At 47.0% G+C, this 14,732-nt stretch overlaps 1 protein-coding gene across 1 annotated transcript in view; it reads right to left on the minus strand.

Moving 5' to 3' along the window:
* CkIalpha (Casein kinase Ialpha) overlaps window positions 1-14,717 on the minus strand; it is a 42,654-nt gene extending 27,937 nt beyond the window's left edge. The window contains exons 1-3 of the mRNA XM_077642998.1: window positions 14,463-14,717; window positions 14,111-14,217; window positions 13,653-13,779 (exon numbers count right to left, since the gene is read on the minus strand). Coding sequence (XP_077499124.1) covers window positions 13,653-13,779; window positions 14,111-14,217; window positions 14,463-14,594 — 366 coding nt within the window. The 5' untranslated portion in view covers window positions 14,595-14,717. The remainder of the gene's footprint in view (window positions 1-13,652; window positions 13,780-14,110; window positions 14,218-14,462) is intronic.
* Between the last annotated feature and the right edge of the window lie 15 nt (window positions 14,718-14,732).

Raw genomic sequence — 14,732 nt, forward strand, 5'->3', positions numbered from 1 at the left:
GTGACCGGTGACAACGTCAAAAGGGCACCCGTACAAGTAGGGGTGAATTTTATGATCGTCCAAAGGATGGCTAAAAATTCCTTCTCGGCTGGCTTCAGCTTTTGTGAGTACCCAGCTGGTGTAAGCGACAATGTATTCGTCAAAGCCAGGCTTGCACTGAGCGAGTACTGCACCGAGGCCGAAGCCGCTGGCATCGGTGTGGATGTCCGTGAGAGAACGAGAATCGAAATCACGCAGAATTGGTGGAGTGGTCAGAAGGCGACAGAGTGTCGCAACGACTTCATTACAGGCTGGCGACCAGGCCGAAAGTTCGTGGCCGGAAAGGGAGCTTGGTCAGAGGGTCGAGGACAGTGGCGAAGTTGCGGACAAAGCGGGGAAAGTAGGAGCAGGGGCCAACGAAGCTGCGGAAGTCTTTTATAGAAGTGGGCTTCAAAAATTCTGCCACAGCTCGAAACTTTGCCGGGTCCGGGAGAATGCCATCCTTTGACACGATATGCCCGAGAATGGTGAGAAGGACAGCGTCGGCCAGACAGCGAAGAAAAGTCTCAAGGTGCTGGAGGCGAGAGAAAAAAATCTGGGTAAAAGATCACAACGTTGTCTAGGTAACAAAGGCATGTGTGCCATTTGAGCCCTCGGAGTAGGTTAGGTTGTCCATCATGCGCTTGAATGTGGCAAATGGATTGCAAAGGCCGAAGGGCATGACATTAAATTCGTAGAGCCCTTTGGGTGTGACGAATGGAGTTTTCGGGCAATCGGCCTTTGCCATCGGCACCTGCCAGTAACCAAAGCGCAAGTCCAATGAAGAAAAGAACTAAACGCCCTGCAGGCAGTCGAGGGCGTCGTCGATACGAAGGAGAGGGTAAACGTCCTTGCGTTTAATCTTGTTCAGACGACTGTAGTCCACGCAGAACCGGATGGAACCGTCTTGTTTCTTGACCAGGACCACCGGTGATGCCCACGGGCTGTGCAATGGCTGTATCACGTGGTGCTTGAGCATGTTGGTCACCTGTTCGTCAATGATGCGGTGCTCAGCAGCTGACACGCGGTGCGGACACTGGCGCAAAGGGGCATGGGTGCCAGTGTCAATACCGTGGGTAACTGTGGTTGTGCGGCTTGCCCAAGGAAGATTGTTGGTAGTCAAACGAAGCTTCAAAACGGTGCAGGACGGCGACAAGTTGGGCTCGTTGGGTAGGCGTCAGGGCAGCATCGACGGAACGGTGAAAAATATCGAGAGAAGACGGATTGGTGATGGGAACAGGCGTAATGGCGCTAACGTGAAGGCAGTCATGCTATCGACGAGGGGGTATGCTGAGGCGGGATCGAGGAAGGCAACACTACCAAGCGATTGGCCAGTGTAAAGTGGTAGGGCAGGAGAATGGGTTAGACACATAAATAGCGCTTGAGCCACGAACAATTGTCAGCATGGCATGAAACAGCAAAACAGGTTTCTGGCCAGCTCGTCGTAAAGAGGGCGTACAAATTAGTTGCGTCGGAGAGAGGAGCACAAGAAAGAGAAGCCAGCACTGCAGAGAAAGGCGGAACCTCTGTGTTCTCTGAAACGACCACAATAGCGGCAGCAGCACTGGGTACATCCAAGGGAGCGTCACTGAAGGGCGATAAGTCAAGCTGAGCATGGGAGCAGTCAATAATGGCGTAATGTGTGGAGTGGTAGTCCCGACCAAGGATGACGTGAGATGAGCGGGCGAGGACAATGAACTCTATTGTGTATGGAACGATCTCGATAAGCAGGTGCGCGGTGCAGGCGGCTAATGGTCGAATGTCTTGAGCACGGGTGGTGTGGAGGGAAACGGCAGGAAGAGGCGTCCACTTTTTTGAGTCTGGGACAGAGGGTGTGACTGAGAAAGAAAACTGCTGTGCCAGTGTCAACAAGTGCTTCGACGGCAACTCCGTCAACGAACACGGTGATAATGTTGGCAGCCACGGAAGCAGGTCTTGAGCGAGTCGCTGGCGGCGCAGTTCTTGCCTCCGGAACTGCGGCCGTTAGTTTTCCGCTCGCACGGCGAGTTGGCGGCGGAGCATCGGAGAACGGGAATGCCGTCCAGGAGACAACTAGCGATAGGAGTGAAGATGGTAACTAGGAGAAGAATGTGGAGGCGGCTCATGTGACACAGACGAGGACAACGGCGGTCGGCTCACGGCTCTAATTGTGTGGATGATGGTCACGACTGCGGCACAAACGAGCCACGTGGCCAGCGACACCACAGGCGTAGCAAATAGGTCGGTTGTATTGCATGCGCCAGGGGTTGAGAGGCTACGGCTGAGATCGTGGGCGGGCAACCGGATGATAAGTGGGAGTTGCAGGTCGCTGGGGTTCTAACAGGTGGGGAGGAGGCTGTAGACTGGAGCAGCAGGTGAGGGCCGCAGTCACACCACAGCATCAGCGCACGTTAAAGGAGCCGCGATCAAGGGTGGCTCTGGAGGAGGTGGCAGGACTTCAGTGACCTGCTCAATGACACGCTCGGAGGTTGGGAGTGAGCGATGGCGCAGGCGTAGGCGAGCAGGTAGACAAGCACAGCTGGCATGTGACTTCCTCACGGACGAACTGCTGGATGCGCAGGAGGAGCGACTGTTGGTCCAGAGCACCGTCCCCGGGGAGAGCCAAGCTGGAAAGTGTGGTCTCCTGAAAACCACGCACACCGGTTGGAAAGGCACCGTTTGCGCAGCTCATCGAAGCTTTGGCAGTAGCTTACGACCCTGGAGACAGTTGGGGGATTCTTGGCAACGAGCACCTGGAAGGCATCATCATCAATGCCTTTCATAGTATGTCTGATCTTGTCGGCCTCGCTCATAGAAGGGCTGATATGCTTGCAGAAGTCGACATCTTCTGTACAACTGGCGAAGTTTTCACCGGTTTGCTGGGCCCGACTTTGCAACCGTTGCTTGGCGCGAAACTTATGCACTGCAGGATGGCCAAAGACTTCTGTCAGGCTGGTTTTGAGGGCCACCCAGCTTGAGATGTCAACCTCGTGGTTTCGAAACCGGAGATTCGCTACGTCGCTCAAATAAAAGATAACACTGGTGAGCTTGACGCTGTCGTCCCATTTATTGTATGCACTCGCGCGTTCATAGGGGGCCAACCCATCCTCCACATCCGTGTCATCTGTGCTGCTGAAGATGGCCGGACCATGCTGATGCACAGCGCCAGAGCAGAAGACAGCCAACGGAAGTGGTGATGCAGTTTGGGTGACGGTCTTGGGCATCGCAGAGGCGGTAGACAATGCTTGGCTGCAAAGCTCCAGAATCGTTGGCACCTCCACCACTTGTAATAAGGAACGTCTTGCTAGGCGTTGCATTGCGAACAACTAGCGGTACAGTCCAAGTACAGAACACCAGCAGTGGTCAGTCCAGAGCACGCACGAGGGCCGGAGCTTTTCTTCTTTAAGCACCAGCAGCTGAAGATTCCGGAGCCGAAGGCCAGTCTAATAAATTTAATTCTACACAATTTGGTGACCTTGGTAATCTAAATTACGACTACGAAGGAAGACCAAACAACCGCTGTCCTTTTTCGGGGCAGCCAGCAACCGGGAACACAGCAGTCCGTATAACTTTCGATTGCTGTGTAGTCTGAGCGACTGCACCATGCATAATACACACTTAGAAGTGCCAAAATATTAATGCCACCAGAGAAACAACTATGCACTGCTTATTTCCTGTTCTGTCGCATTATTTCAGCCGCCACAAAAACCGCATACAAACCACGGCACACGCATAGTGCAGTAAGCGACCAGCATGTGGGGCTCAACATGCCGCTGCAAGCGGAAAATGGAGGTGCGGGGTGGTACAAAGGGTGTCCCCACCCTGAAAGCGGAGACAAACGGACATTAGGCATCCTAGTTTTCCCAAGCTCCGCCACCCGCTGCGTGCTGTATACCACTTTTGCTCACGCCTGTACATTTTGACGGCAGGAAGCAGGGAGGCCAAATTATCTGAACTTCCGAGTTAACAGGGGCCAAATTAATGTGTTTTAGCTGTAGGAGCACGACGATGCCTCAGTGAAGACCGAGTTATTGGAGTCTGAAAAATCGGTTGGCTACTGCCTTGATGTGCTATTTAAGCTATGCACAAGAAAGCAGTCTGATCACTTATTAGCATTTGAACGTTTCGTGAGAACGATGGTAGTAATGGCAGCTCCTTGATGAAGACCAAAACCTCACTTGAGCCTCATCAGTCAGCGTGGTGCTCAGCAAGGTCAGACTTAATTACAGCTGAAATCTATCATGTAGTACTGCTGCCTCTGCACAAGTTCAATAATAATCAACTTCAATAAGATAAAAACAACCCATGAGACAGCAATGTCAAGCATAATGGCAGTGCTTGTGTTCCCAGCACAGACTTCTAACAAGCCCTTTTAAAATTAGGCACGTCACAGATAATCAGCATTAGGAGAGGCTTACTGCCCTTAGCAAATAATGACACTGGCACATTATAACAATGTTCAAGACATCCACTAGTTTCTATGCAATGTTTGCAGTTTTGTGTACTGGCAAGCTACATTTTTGCACAGGCACCTTCACAAGTAGAAATGAAGTTCAACCTGACTGTGGAATGTGCTTGGGCTAACACAACATGGGAAAAACCTTTTGCTACAAACATGACATGGTCTGCTTGCGCCAAGGTAGCATCAAACGTGAGTCAACTCACGTGCACGCCAAGGGGTTTGATTTTCAGGCGCCCCCTGTTCTACCTACGTGCCTACGCAAGCCTTATCTTGTTCGCTTGCATTTTGTTCACTTATGCCTCCCTCTTCCAAGTATTTTTTTGGGGGGAATCTTGATGGTGCGTTGGCATTCTTCAATTGAGTGGGTGGCTGTGGTATAAATCACGCGTTCCTTTCGAGTCAAGTTTTTCATTAAGCCATTCTTCCCATTAGTTTTAGCTGTGCACCAACAAAAGTTGAAGATGCAACGAGCACATGTTAAAGCGCACTGCAGCTCATCTGGCAACAACAGTTTTAGTCTAGTCCGAGCAGCAACATACTGCGGTACCACCTAGAGACAGCAAGTTGAAGTGCCCAAGCTGTGTGCCGAGGAAACTTTTTTCTGCATCAATAATAATAACAGTAATATGTTTGATAGGCTTTCTTTTTAAAAAGTAAACCAATTAAATTAAATAAAATTATGTCAGAACAAACTACATCTCCAGCTGTCATTGCTACGATAACAGCGCACACCATACTGTTAGCCCTAACCCTTTGCAGTCCAAAACTTATACCCACTTTGCGGCCTTTCCAGTCCGAAACTACTTTGCCAGTTTTTGGCACTGCGAAAACAAAAAACAACTATGCAAGAACAACTCATGGAATGCTTATTTTTTTTCTTCCTGTACCCAAGCCTCTGAAGGACATTTCGTCATAGTGTGGTTTAAGAGATAGCAAATCATGTGCACGGAAGAAAACGCACAATTCAACCAAGGAAAAGCTTGTCGAGCGGCACACGACAACAACTCTGCCGTTCAGCAGAGTTGTGTTGTCAGGAGAAGCCCAACTAGTGACCACAAAGTGTTAAAAGGTGCACTAAAGAAGAATCTGAACTCGTCTTTTTAGCGCGGGAACTCTATCTTCACGCTCCGGGCATTCTTAGAAACTTCGAATTATTGTCCTGTGCAGCCGATTGCCCTAATTAAATCAGATTAAACGTCCCGGCTCCCGCCTTTTTTTGAACTCAACGCGGTATGTAGGCGGAGTCATCCAACGTACGGAGTGCCTTCCAGCCAGTCGTGTGGTGGCTTTGCTTTCTGTGAATAAACAGTCAGACAATATAGCCGCAAATTAGACCCACAAAAATAAAAATACACGTATATTCTTTCATTTACGTATCACACCGCCGATGGCAGAGCAGCAAGCTGCCACGGGACTGGCTGACGCGTTGGTTGACTCCACCTACCGTGTTGAGTCAAAAAAAAAACAAAAAGGCGGGAGTCGGGACGTTTAATCCGACTTATATACAGCACTAGGCCGCACAGGACATTAATTCAGTTTCTAAGAATGCCCAGAACGTGTAGATAGAGTTCCCGCGATAAAAGACGAGTTCAGATTCCTCTTTAGTGCACCTTTAAGGTATGAGGCCACTTTAATGGAAAAAATTTTTAACAGCAGACAAAAAGAGAAAATTAGTTCTGAAGTTAAGAAGGATGTCACTTATCCTAATCAAAATGCTAAATGAAAAGATCCTTTTCTTTTCAAACTTAATAAATATAGATCTGACGTTGGCAGTCACCATTTCAAAGGACTATAAACATCATGAAGGATGTTACTTATCCTAATCAAAATGTTATATGAAAAAATCCTTTTCTTTTCAAATTTACTAAATATAGATATGACACCGGCAGTCACCATTTCAAAGGACTATAGACATCAAATTTTAGAGAGAAGGCTCTACTTCCAACCAAAGCTGAAAAAGCCATTTGATCGGTGAAGCTCGACCTTGAATAAATAAATAAATATTGCCGCAGCTGGGCTTCGAGCACGCGGCCGCACGAACAGGTCAGCTTCGCTGGCCTGTGCCCAAAAGCACTATGCTTATGCCGCAGCCGATCGTGCCTCGTGTTAAACTGCAACACACTCACGCTGTGGATTGCACACTTCGGAGTTTTCCTTAACTAATACTACTATCGAACTAATATCGCCGCCAGACGTGCCATCGACCCAGCAAAGCAAAACCATGAACCAACCAGGCTCAACACAAGCTTTCACATGTCTACTCGGTTTAACTATGCTAAGACCCTAACATTTTTTTGCTTGCGTGTTTCTTTCAAATGATGCGTTAAACATTAATACACGTGAACCACAGCGCAATATTCACCTATGGCCGCTACATAATTTGTAATTTCTTTGTTGTGCTGTTTTGGTTCCATCAACCGAACAATGGCTGTGATGTGTAGTTCATCTTTAGATCATGTGAGACAAAGAAACAGCAATGTAACTGCTGATACGTAGTTTGTTGTCATTCCAGCTCTTTAACCAGGCGGGTTTAAGTGCCATAGAGAATGAAAACTACGTATCAGTGTATATACTGCAGGTTTTTTTGATGCCTCACATGACCTTAAGGGGGGACGCAGGGCTTTGGGACCAAAAAAAAATCGGCTTTTCAATTTTGTCATAGTTGGACATGTCTCATCATTTTCCATCTTAACTTCCAAGTTTCATGGCTGAATGTAGTTTATGAGAAATCGACACCCAAAGATGCAATTTTGACAAGAGAGCTTGCGAAAATCGGTTAGAAAATGCCCCTTTTGCATCACGTCAAAAGTAGCCGGCACAACGAGGCGACTTTGGCCTCATTTGAAAGAGCAACACCTCAGCTTTCTTTCCGCAAGTACGAAAGGTCTACTGCGATTGGTCACTGAGAAAAAGACAGAATACAAAATGCGCCAATGCTATTGGCTGTTGGACGTCACGTGGCGAAATTCAACTGCCTCATTGGCCGGCGCCATTTTTTAGAACGCTCCACGCTTGTCCTGCGACGCCAGTTTTAAAAAGACCACCGTGGCACGAAACCTTATCGGAAGTTCGCAGCACGCATAAGTTTGGAAAAAAACGTAAAAAAGGCCGCAGAAAGCAAGCGGAAGACACAAGTTCGTCGGCAGTGACGTCAACCAGCAGCAGCGGAGTGCCTGAGCATGGACCGGCGGATGACGCGACCTTGGCAGCCGTTCCGGCATTCGTTCCGAACGCGGTGCACATCGCGGCTGCAGCAGATGACTGAGAGCTGGAGGATGATTTTACTTCACAAGTAGTGATCGGAACAGGAAATAACGAGGCACAGGAGTGCAATTCGGCGATCGTGATAAGTGCTTCTTTACCAGCTTCAGCGTTCGCCTTCGAAGTCACGGGCTTGAGCGAGATTGGCAGCAGCAGGTCAGAGTACACATTTCTGCCCAGCACTGATAACGAGGAATTGCGAAGCACGCCGATGATAAAATCGCCAGTTTGGCAGCAATTTCTGCAACCTAGTGCAAGATGTGGACGCTAGCAAACGAGCATGTAGACGCCAACCTGCCATTGCCTGCGGAGCTACGGACGTGGTCGTAGATTTGATGGCGGTCGGCAGACTGCTTCACAATACAGTGTGCACTCTCGACCTCATTTTTGCAGCTTGCTAAGCGGCGATTCAGACTATTCGCTATGGGACTTCTAAGCTGTTTGTTTAGGAAAATTTAAGCACTGTAATGTGCTTACACAGCTTCAAAATGTTTCTTTTGGTTTTTTGCGTTTTTCTGTTTCATTTTCTGCACCACCCTACACACTGCTGACAAGCGTTCCCGGCTTTGGTCCACGCGATTTTCACCATTCTTGTTTTACTTGACAGCTGAATGATTGAAGCTTGCAATAAAATCATTAACAGCACACTTAATAAAATGTGAAAATATTAAACAGCATAAAGAAAAGTCACCTTTTTCCTTGCCACTTTTATGTGAACTTCAAAACAATGCAACTTTGGTTGCAGAAGGGCTAGAACAATGAATGTACATTTATTGCAAGTATTAATAATAGTAAAATCCACTGGGATAAAATTTATTTGAATCTGAACAGCCAATTTTTTCAAAAAGTTGTCAGAATAATCTTACCAAAATTCTTTAATAAATAAGAAACCAGATAATATACACAAAAATGGACACCATATTTTAAATCAGAACACTGAAATACATAACAGCAGGAGTTTTCATTTTCCTAAGTCCAATATTAAAAAACTTTTCTCTAAGACCCTCTCCCTCCCTGAAGGTTGACTATACATCACAGCCATCATTTGGTTGATGAAACAAACAGTACAAGAGAAGAAATTAAATTATAAATTATTTATGCATCCTAGGCTAACACCAAGCAGTGATCCATGTATTCTAATGAGTAACGCATAATTTGAAAGGAAAAACATGGAACTAAAATTAGGTGTCTCATACCCCTGTCACACGGGCACCGCAAAGGCCTTTGAGAATCGGGTCCTTATATCCAAAGGCTTAAGGAGTGCAGCTACACGGCACAAATGTTGCGCCTTTGCCGCTAAGGGCCTTGGAGGCGAAGGCGCCCGTCCGAGACCTTTGGAGCCCAAAGGCGCGGCCTTCGAGAACCTGCGACGGCAGTGCCATCCAACGTCAAAAAGTAAAAGCAGTGAAAAAAAAGTAGATGAAGCCAACAATGTTTGAAAACATCTTTTAAAAAAATACAAAAGGTTTGTCTAGCTTTGCTTTTTGTACGGTGTTTATATTTTATGCCCAGATTTTAAGACAGTAAAGTGTTGCAGCAACACCGAGTGCCCCTGGTGGCAAAGGCAATACACAAAGCCTGCTGCTGCTGATGAGAGCAGCTGTTGCAGTTCTTTCAAGCAAGCAATTAGAATGAAAAAATTGTCTGAGCTCAACGAATGAACCGAATTCCCCACTTTAATTTTAAAACACTCACTTCAGCTGGCTAGAGCACAGCAGCGAGTGCTAAGCCTCGACGACTGTTTCACCTTTGGGCTGCACCGTGTAGCAGCGTCGCTGCTCCTTTAATCTTTCGCTCCTTTGGTGAAAAAAGGTGCCTTTGCTGGAAAGACCTTCGAGGAATGTCGTGTGACAGGAGTATAAGTCCAACTTAGTTCATCACACAAAAAATTGCTTTTGCTGTTATACACGTAAGGACAGGTGCTGTGCAATGAACCAAAATAATTATGATACCATCCATTGTCACTGTACTCCTTCAATTTAGTTCATCACAAAAAAAAATGCTTTTGCTGTTATACACTTTAGGACAGGTGATGTGCAATGAACCAAAACCAATATAATCATACCATCCATTGTCACTGTAATAATAGAATGAGCCTGAGAAAATGGTTTGCATATAGGAATCTTATGAGAAGAAATGCAGCAGTAAGAAAACAAACAGCACCACTTTACTTATCATGGCTCAGTGCCCGGACAGGTATATAATGAATAAGCATACAAAGTTTCAATGAACAGTTTGGATTGCTCGCATATAAGATTAAATGGCAAGAAATTAGAAAATTATGAATAACTACAAACGCCACAAACCGAAGTCCTGTTAAAATCCATCATATTTGCAGCTCAATTCCTCCTCAGTCTTGCTATTCTTGTGAGGCAGCTCAATTTTTTCTTGTGTTTTTTTTGCAGCATCAGAAAATCTCTCATAGAAGTTGTGTTTATAAAAGGCTAGACGTCCTAACTAAATGGTGGCTCCTGCTTCTTAAAATAGGGCAAGAAGGGGACACACACAGTGCTGTGCATCCTTTTTCTGTGTGCAGTTTGATCGAAAATGTCCGCAGTATCAGTTGCCACTGTTGAAATGACACATGCCAAACTTCAGTGTTGGTATCCATCTAGTTTGTTCCAAACGTAATGCGAGGATTTCAGTTAGTAAATACAAATAAAAATGTACATAGCAGATAAAGAACAGTTATTATAAGTCTACACTGAAAAATGAACAGGAAAAAATAACTGCAACGGCAAGAAATAGGTTTCAATTCCGTTGGAAAAATTGTAGTTTCGATTTCGCAAGGTCCGCAAGGGGTACAATTTATATCTTTGTAACAGTGTTCAATACAAATACAATTTGTTGCAGTTTATTCAAGACTGAATCTGAATTTTGATAGAACAAAATTTGAAAAATTGAATTATCAAAAATACCAGAGATTAAAAAGTGGCTTCATACCTTACCATCAAGAAAGTTGCCAATTTATCTAAAAAATAATTACTCTTCTCCTATATCATTACATAGGGGCGAAAATGTGCAAGATTAAAGAAAAAGCAACCATTCAGAGGGAGCTATCGTGTCTAAGAACACAGCGGCAACGCTGTACTTGTTCCAGGCAGGCAGGCTGGGCAGCGCAATTTTGTCAGCTATCTACGCATGTGCACTTCCGTCCCCGCAAGCTCCTAGTGTTCGCAAAGCTGTTGCAGACACAAAACTACTACTCCTCTCCCCTAGTTTCCTCAGCCTCGCTCTGTCTCATCCCACTTTAGTCTCGTCAGTGCCGTGCCTTCTTTTTGTTCATGCTTCTTTCAGCTGCTTCTCTTCAGGCTCCTGCTTCTGCCATCTTCTCCCCTCCCCATTTTGATCTGGACCCCTTGCCGTCATCTGACACACTTTCGCCAACCTTTATTGCTACCCCTTGGCAACCTCAGTCCCCTCCCTCGCCACGCCTCCCTTCTCCTGGTAATGGTACACCATTCCCCTCCTATCAGGGTTTTATATTTCGTCACGCACGGAATAAACTCCTGAACCAACATGCACATCATGGAGAGCAGCAGAAGAAGGTATGCTAAACCACACCATATAAGATGTACGTCAAGGCTCGCCTGTCTGAAGCCCCGCAAAATAATTGAGAACTTCCTTCACTCCAAGATTTATGGCCTGTTACAACCCCGTTCTTGCATACGTATTTAACATTCATCACGCCTGGTCAAGCCAGCCAAAGTGCTCATTCACTACTGTGATTGTTCTGGCTAAAAAATCTCAGCACTTTCTCCAACTCAGTGAAGCTGTCAAACTTGGCCCCTACAGAAATTTCCATCACCACAACACCGACTTGCCTGTCATCAATGCCCTGTCACACATGGGCAAAAGCCACGCCACGGCCGGTCTCAAGGGGACGGCGTGCAGTTCTGTTCCGTCTCTAGTCGTGGCCACACGCACATCTGCCTACCAAGCGCATCTGGCCGCAAATGGGCAATGTCATAAATGCAAAAAATTCCGGCTGGCAAACCCAACATCATACGTATACAATCACTCAAAACATGAAATACAATTCCAGGTAACACTGACAGGCAAAATTACACGAGCCCCAAGCATTAACTATTGTGCACAACCAGGAAACCAAAAAAGCAGCATTTGTTGAGTAATACTGGCAACAGTATTACTCAACAGTATTCCTTCCTGTGTAGCAAATTACCATAACAATGCATATATGCAGTTGCTCTAATGCCGTCACCAGCCAACTGCGGGAGAGAAAGGTGTGTAATATAGAGGTGGTATGCACTGGCACACAGCTGCGCCGGAGCGCTGCAGTGCGCCGCTGCCGGCCGCCATGATTGAGGTGCACGTAGTAGATGAACTCCTGCTCTGCAAGCATGCTTTCTCCCCGTGACGCATTCAGAGTGCTGTTTCGAATCCGCATGCATCGGAGATTTGGCCGATAGTCACTGGGGCAATAACCGTACCTAACTACGTTGTGAACAAACGCCCCTTTGATTGGGCAGCTGCACTTGTTTGCGCTGCTCGAGCCTGTAGAGGAAACAGGAGCAGCGACTTAATTTGTTGCGGGTTTGGTTCCCTTCGTTCCTGGAATCAAAGCTCAGATAGTGGTCAATCACAGCAGCGCTTCCATGAAACCGGAGAGCCGCATGTAGATCAGGCATATTCGTGGGGAAGAGGTCACCCGGCGCCACTAGGCAGCTGCAGCACGTATGCGGTGTCCCTTGCACAACTGTGGACTGCGCAACTGCGCAGAGCCGTTGATTTCTGAACTCTACTACATATCTGACCTTGATACAATACTTCTGATTTTAATCTTAGATTAACCTGCAAAATTTTAAGACTAAGTACATCCTAAACAAGCGTAGGGCGGCCACCAAAGTTTGTTTAAATGTTGAATGAAAGGATGTGACCTCATGCTTTCTTTAATCTTGGAATGAATTCTTGGGGCATGCGCTTCGTTTTTCCGTGAAGTCATGGCCACCGAAGCGGCGTCTTTATATTGTGGATGATGTGAAATCTGCGCTTGCATCAGGGTGACACTGCAAGCTCGCGAGCTGGCGTGGCAACCTCAATCCCTGCCAAAACAGCACACTAATTTTTGCACTGTGTGCTTTGTAGTCAGACGCCGACACAAAAAAAGAGACAAAACTGACGAAGCGCAGACAATCAAGTGTCACCTCAGGTACTCTAGCGTCGAATTTTGTCAACACAGCCCACAGTGCAAAAGTGAACAACTACCTAGCCCAGTTTGCTGCCTTATGAGTGGCTGTTGTGACAATCTATGACCACCTTTGTGCAAAAGAATGACTGCTCCAGAGTGGTAACAAGGCTTCCGATGTGCGGCCATGAGCATGTGTTGTGTGCAGAAGACTCCCACGCAAGACATAATCGGCGCCTTTTGTACGATATTTACCCGGTGTGCTCATGCACCGCAGACGCTGTAGCGAGAGGCCGGATCACCGATCACTTCTCCGCGAATGTGTCTCAAATAAATGCGGCCCTCTGGTTTCATGGAAGCGCTGCTGTCATTGACCACTACCCGAGCTTCTATCCCAGAATCTCGGGGAACAACACCTGTGACCAGCTTTCGTCGCTGCGCCGGTTTTCTCGGACGGCTCGAGCGGCGCTCACAAGCGCAGCTGCCCGATCGAAATGGCGTTCGTTTACGACGTAGTTTCGTCCGGCTGTAGCGCCCGGCGACTACCTTCCAAATCTCCGATGAACGTGGATTCCAAACAGCCGTCTGAATGCGACACAGGAAGAAAACATGCTTGAGGAGCACAATTTCGTCAGCTACATGCACATCGATTATGGCGCCCGGCGGCGTTGCACCGCAACGCCGTGGCGCGGCTGTGCGCCAGTGCAGACCACCTATAATGCTGATGCAACCTGAAGCCAAATAAATTTTGCACCTGAAGGCCCCACCAAAGAAAAGGTTCCTTGCCTGATCGAACAGCATTAGCACTGTCTTCATAGTAAAGCGTCTGGAACAAAAGTTGAACAAGTCTTCCAGGCTTGGGCCCAGGAGGTCCATCACAAGGACATTGTAATCTCGTTCGGTGCCGAACCACCTGAAAATGAGCAGTTCATTACTCTATTGGCCAGAGAAAAACGCTTTCCCCAATGCAAAAAAAAATGCTTAAGGAAAAGATAAAACCGCAACAGTTAACGCATTCTGAAAAGGCAGTGTCAAAAGCGTACAAGGATATTCTATGCAACGTCACATGCTCTGACCTCAATACTGATCTAACAGGAAAATATCGCGCACACACTTCGGAAGCGCTGTTCAGTTTAGCAAAACATGAGCAATTTGTCAAGAAAGCTATTTTATGACAGCCTGCACTTGTATGAGAATGTGGGGCGACTGCGAAATACACACAAGCATAGCAACAAAAGAACTACCTTGTGTGGGGTATTCCTTCGTGGCCTTGCAAAATCTTGTACAGCTTACTTTCGTACAGCAGCTGTGGATGCCTGGCCTTGGTGGACTCCATTTTGACTGCCACCTCCTGCAATATTCGCAGTGAAGCGATTAAGTTTCATAAAACGCAACGATCACTTAGCGGGCGACGCTACTACGGACGAGCAGTCAGGCCAGGAAATGCGCTGATAAATTTCCAAGCACAAAGCAGACTGCACATTCAAAGCGTAAGACGTGCAAAGAAAGCGGATGCGCAATTATAGAACGTAAACGTCTCGAAACAAATCAAAACAACACGTAGAGTTAACCCTAATTATGTTCTTGCGTACTGACCTCACCGTTCACCATGTTGATTCCCAGGTAGATGTCCCCAAAGGAACCGCTTCCGACTTTGCGAACCAATTTAAATTTTCCACCGACAATAAATTCAGCCCTCGATGAGCCAGCCGCGCTAGCCATTGCCATCTATTTTACGCTCACTGGATCTACGGGAAAACTTGATCGAGCATAGAACCGTTCGATTCCCAAAACCGCAGCGCTACACACAGCTCCCCGTCATCTCGAGATGACGTCAGTACAAAGATGGACGGAAGCAGCAGCAAA

The sequence above is a fragment of the Amblyomma americanum genome, chromosome 1, assembly GCF_052857255.1.
Source record: "Amblyomma americanum isolate KBUSLIRL-KWMA chromosome 1, ASM5285725v1, whole genome shotgun sequence".
Taxonomy (NCBI): Eukaryota; Metazoa; Arthropoda; class Arachnida; order Ixodida; family Ixodidae; genus Amblyomma; species Amblyomma americanum.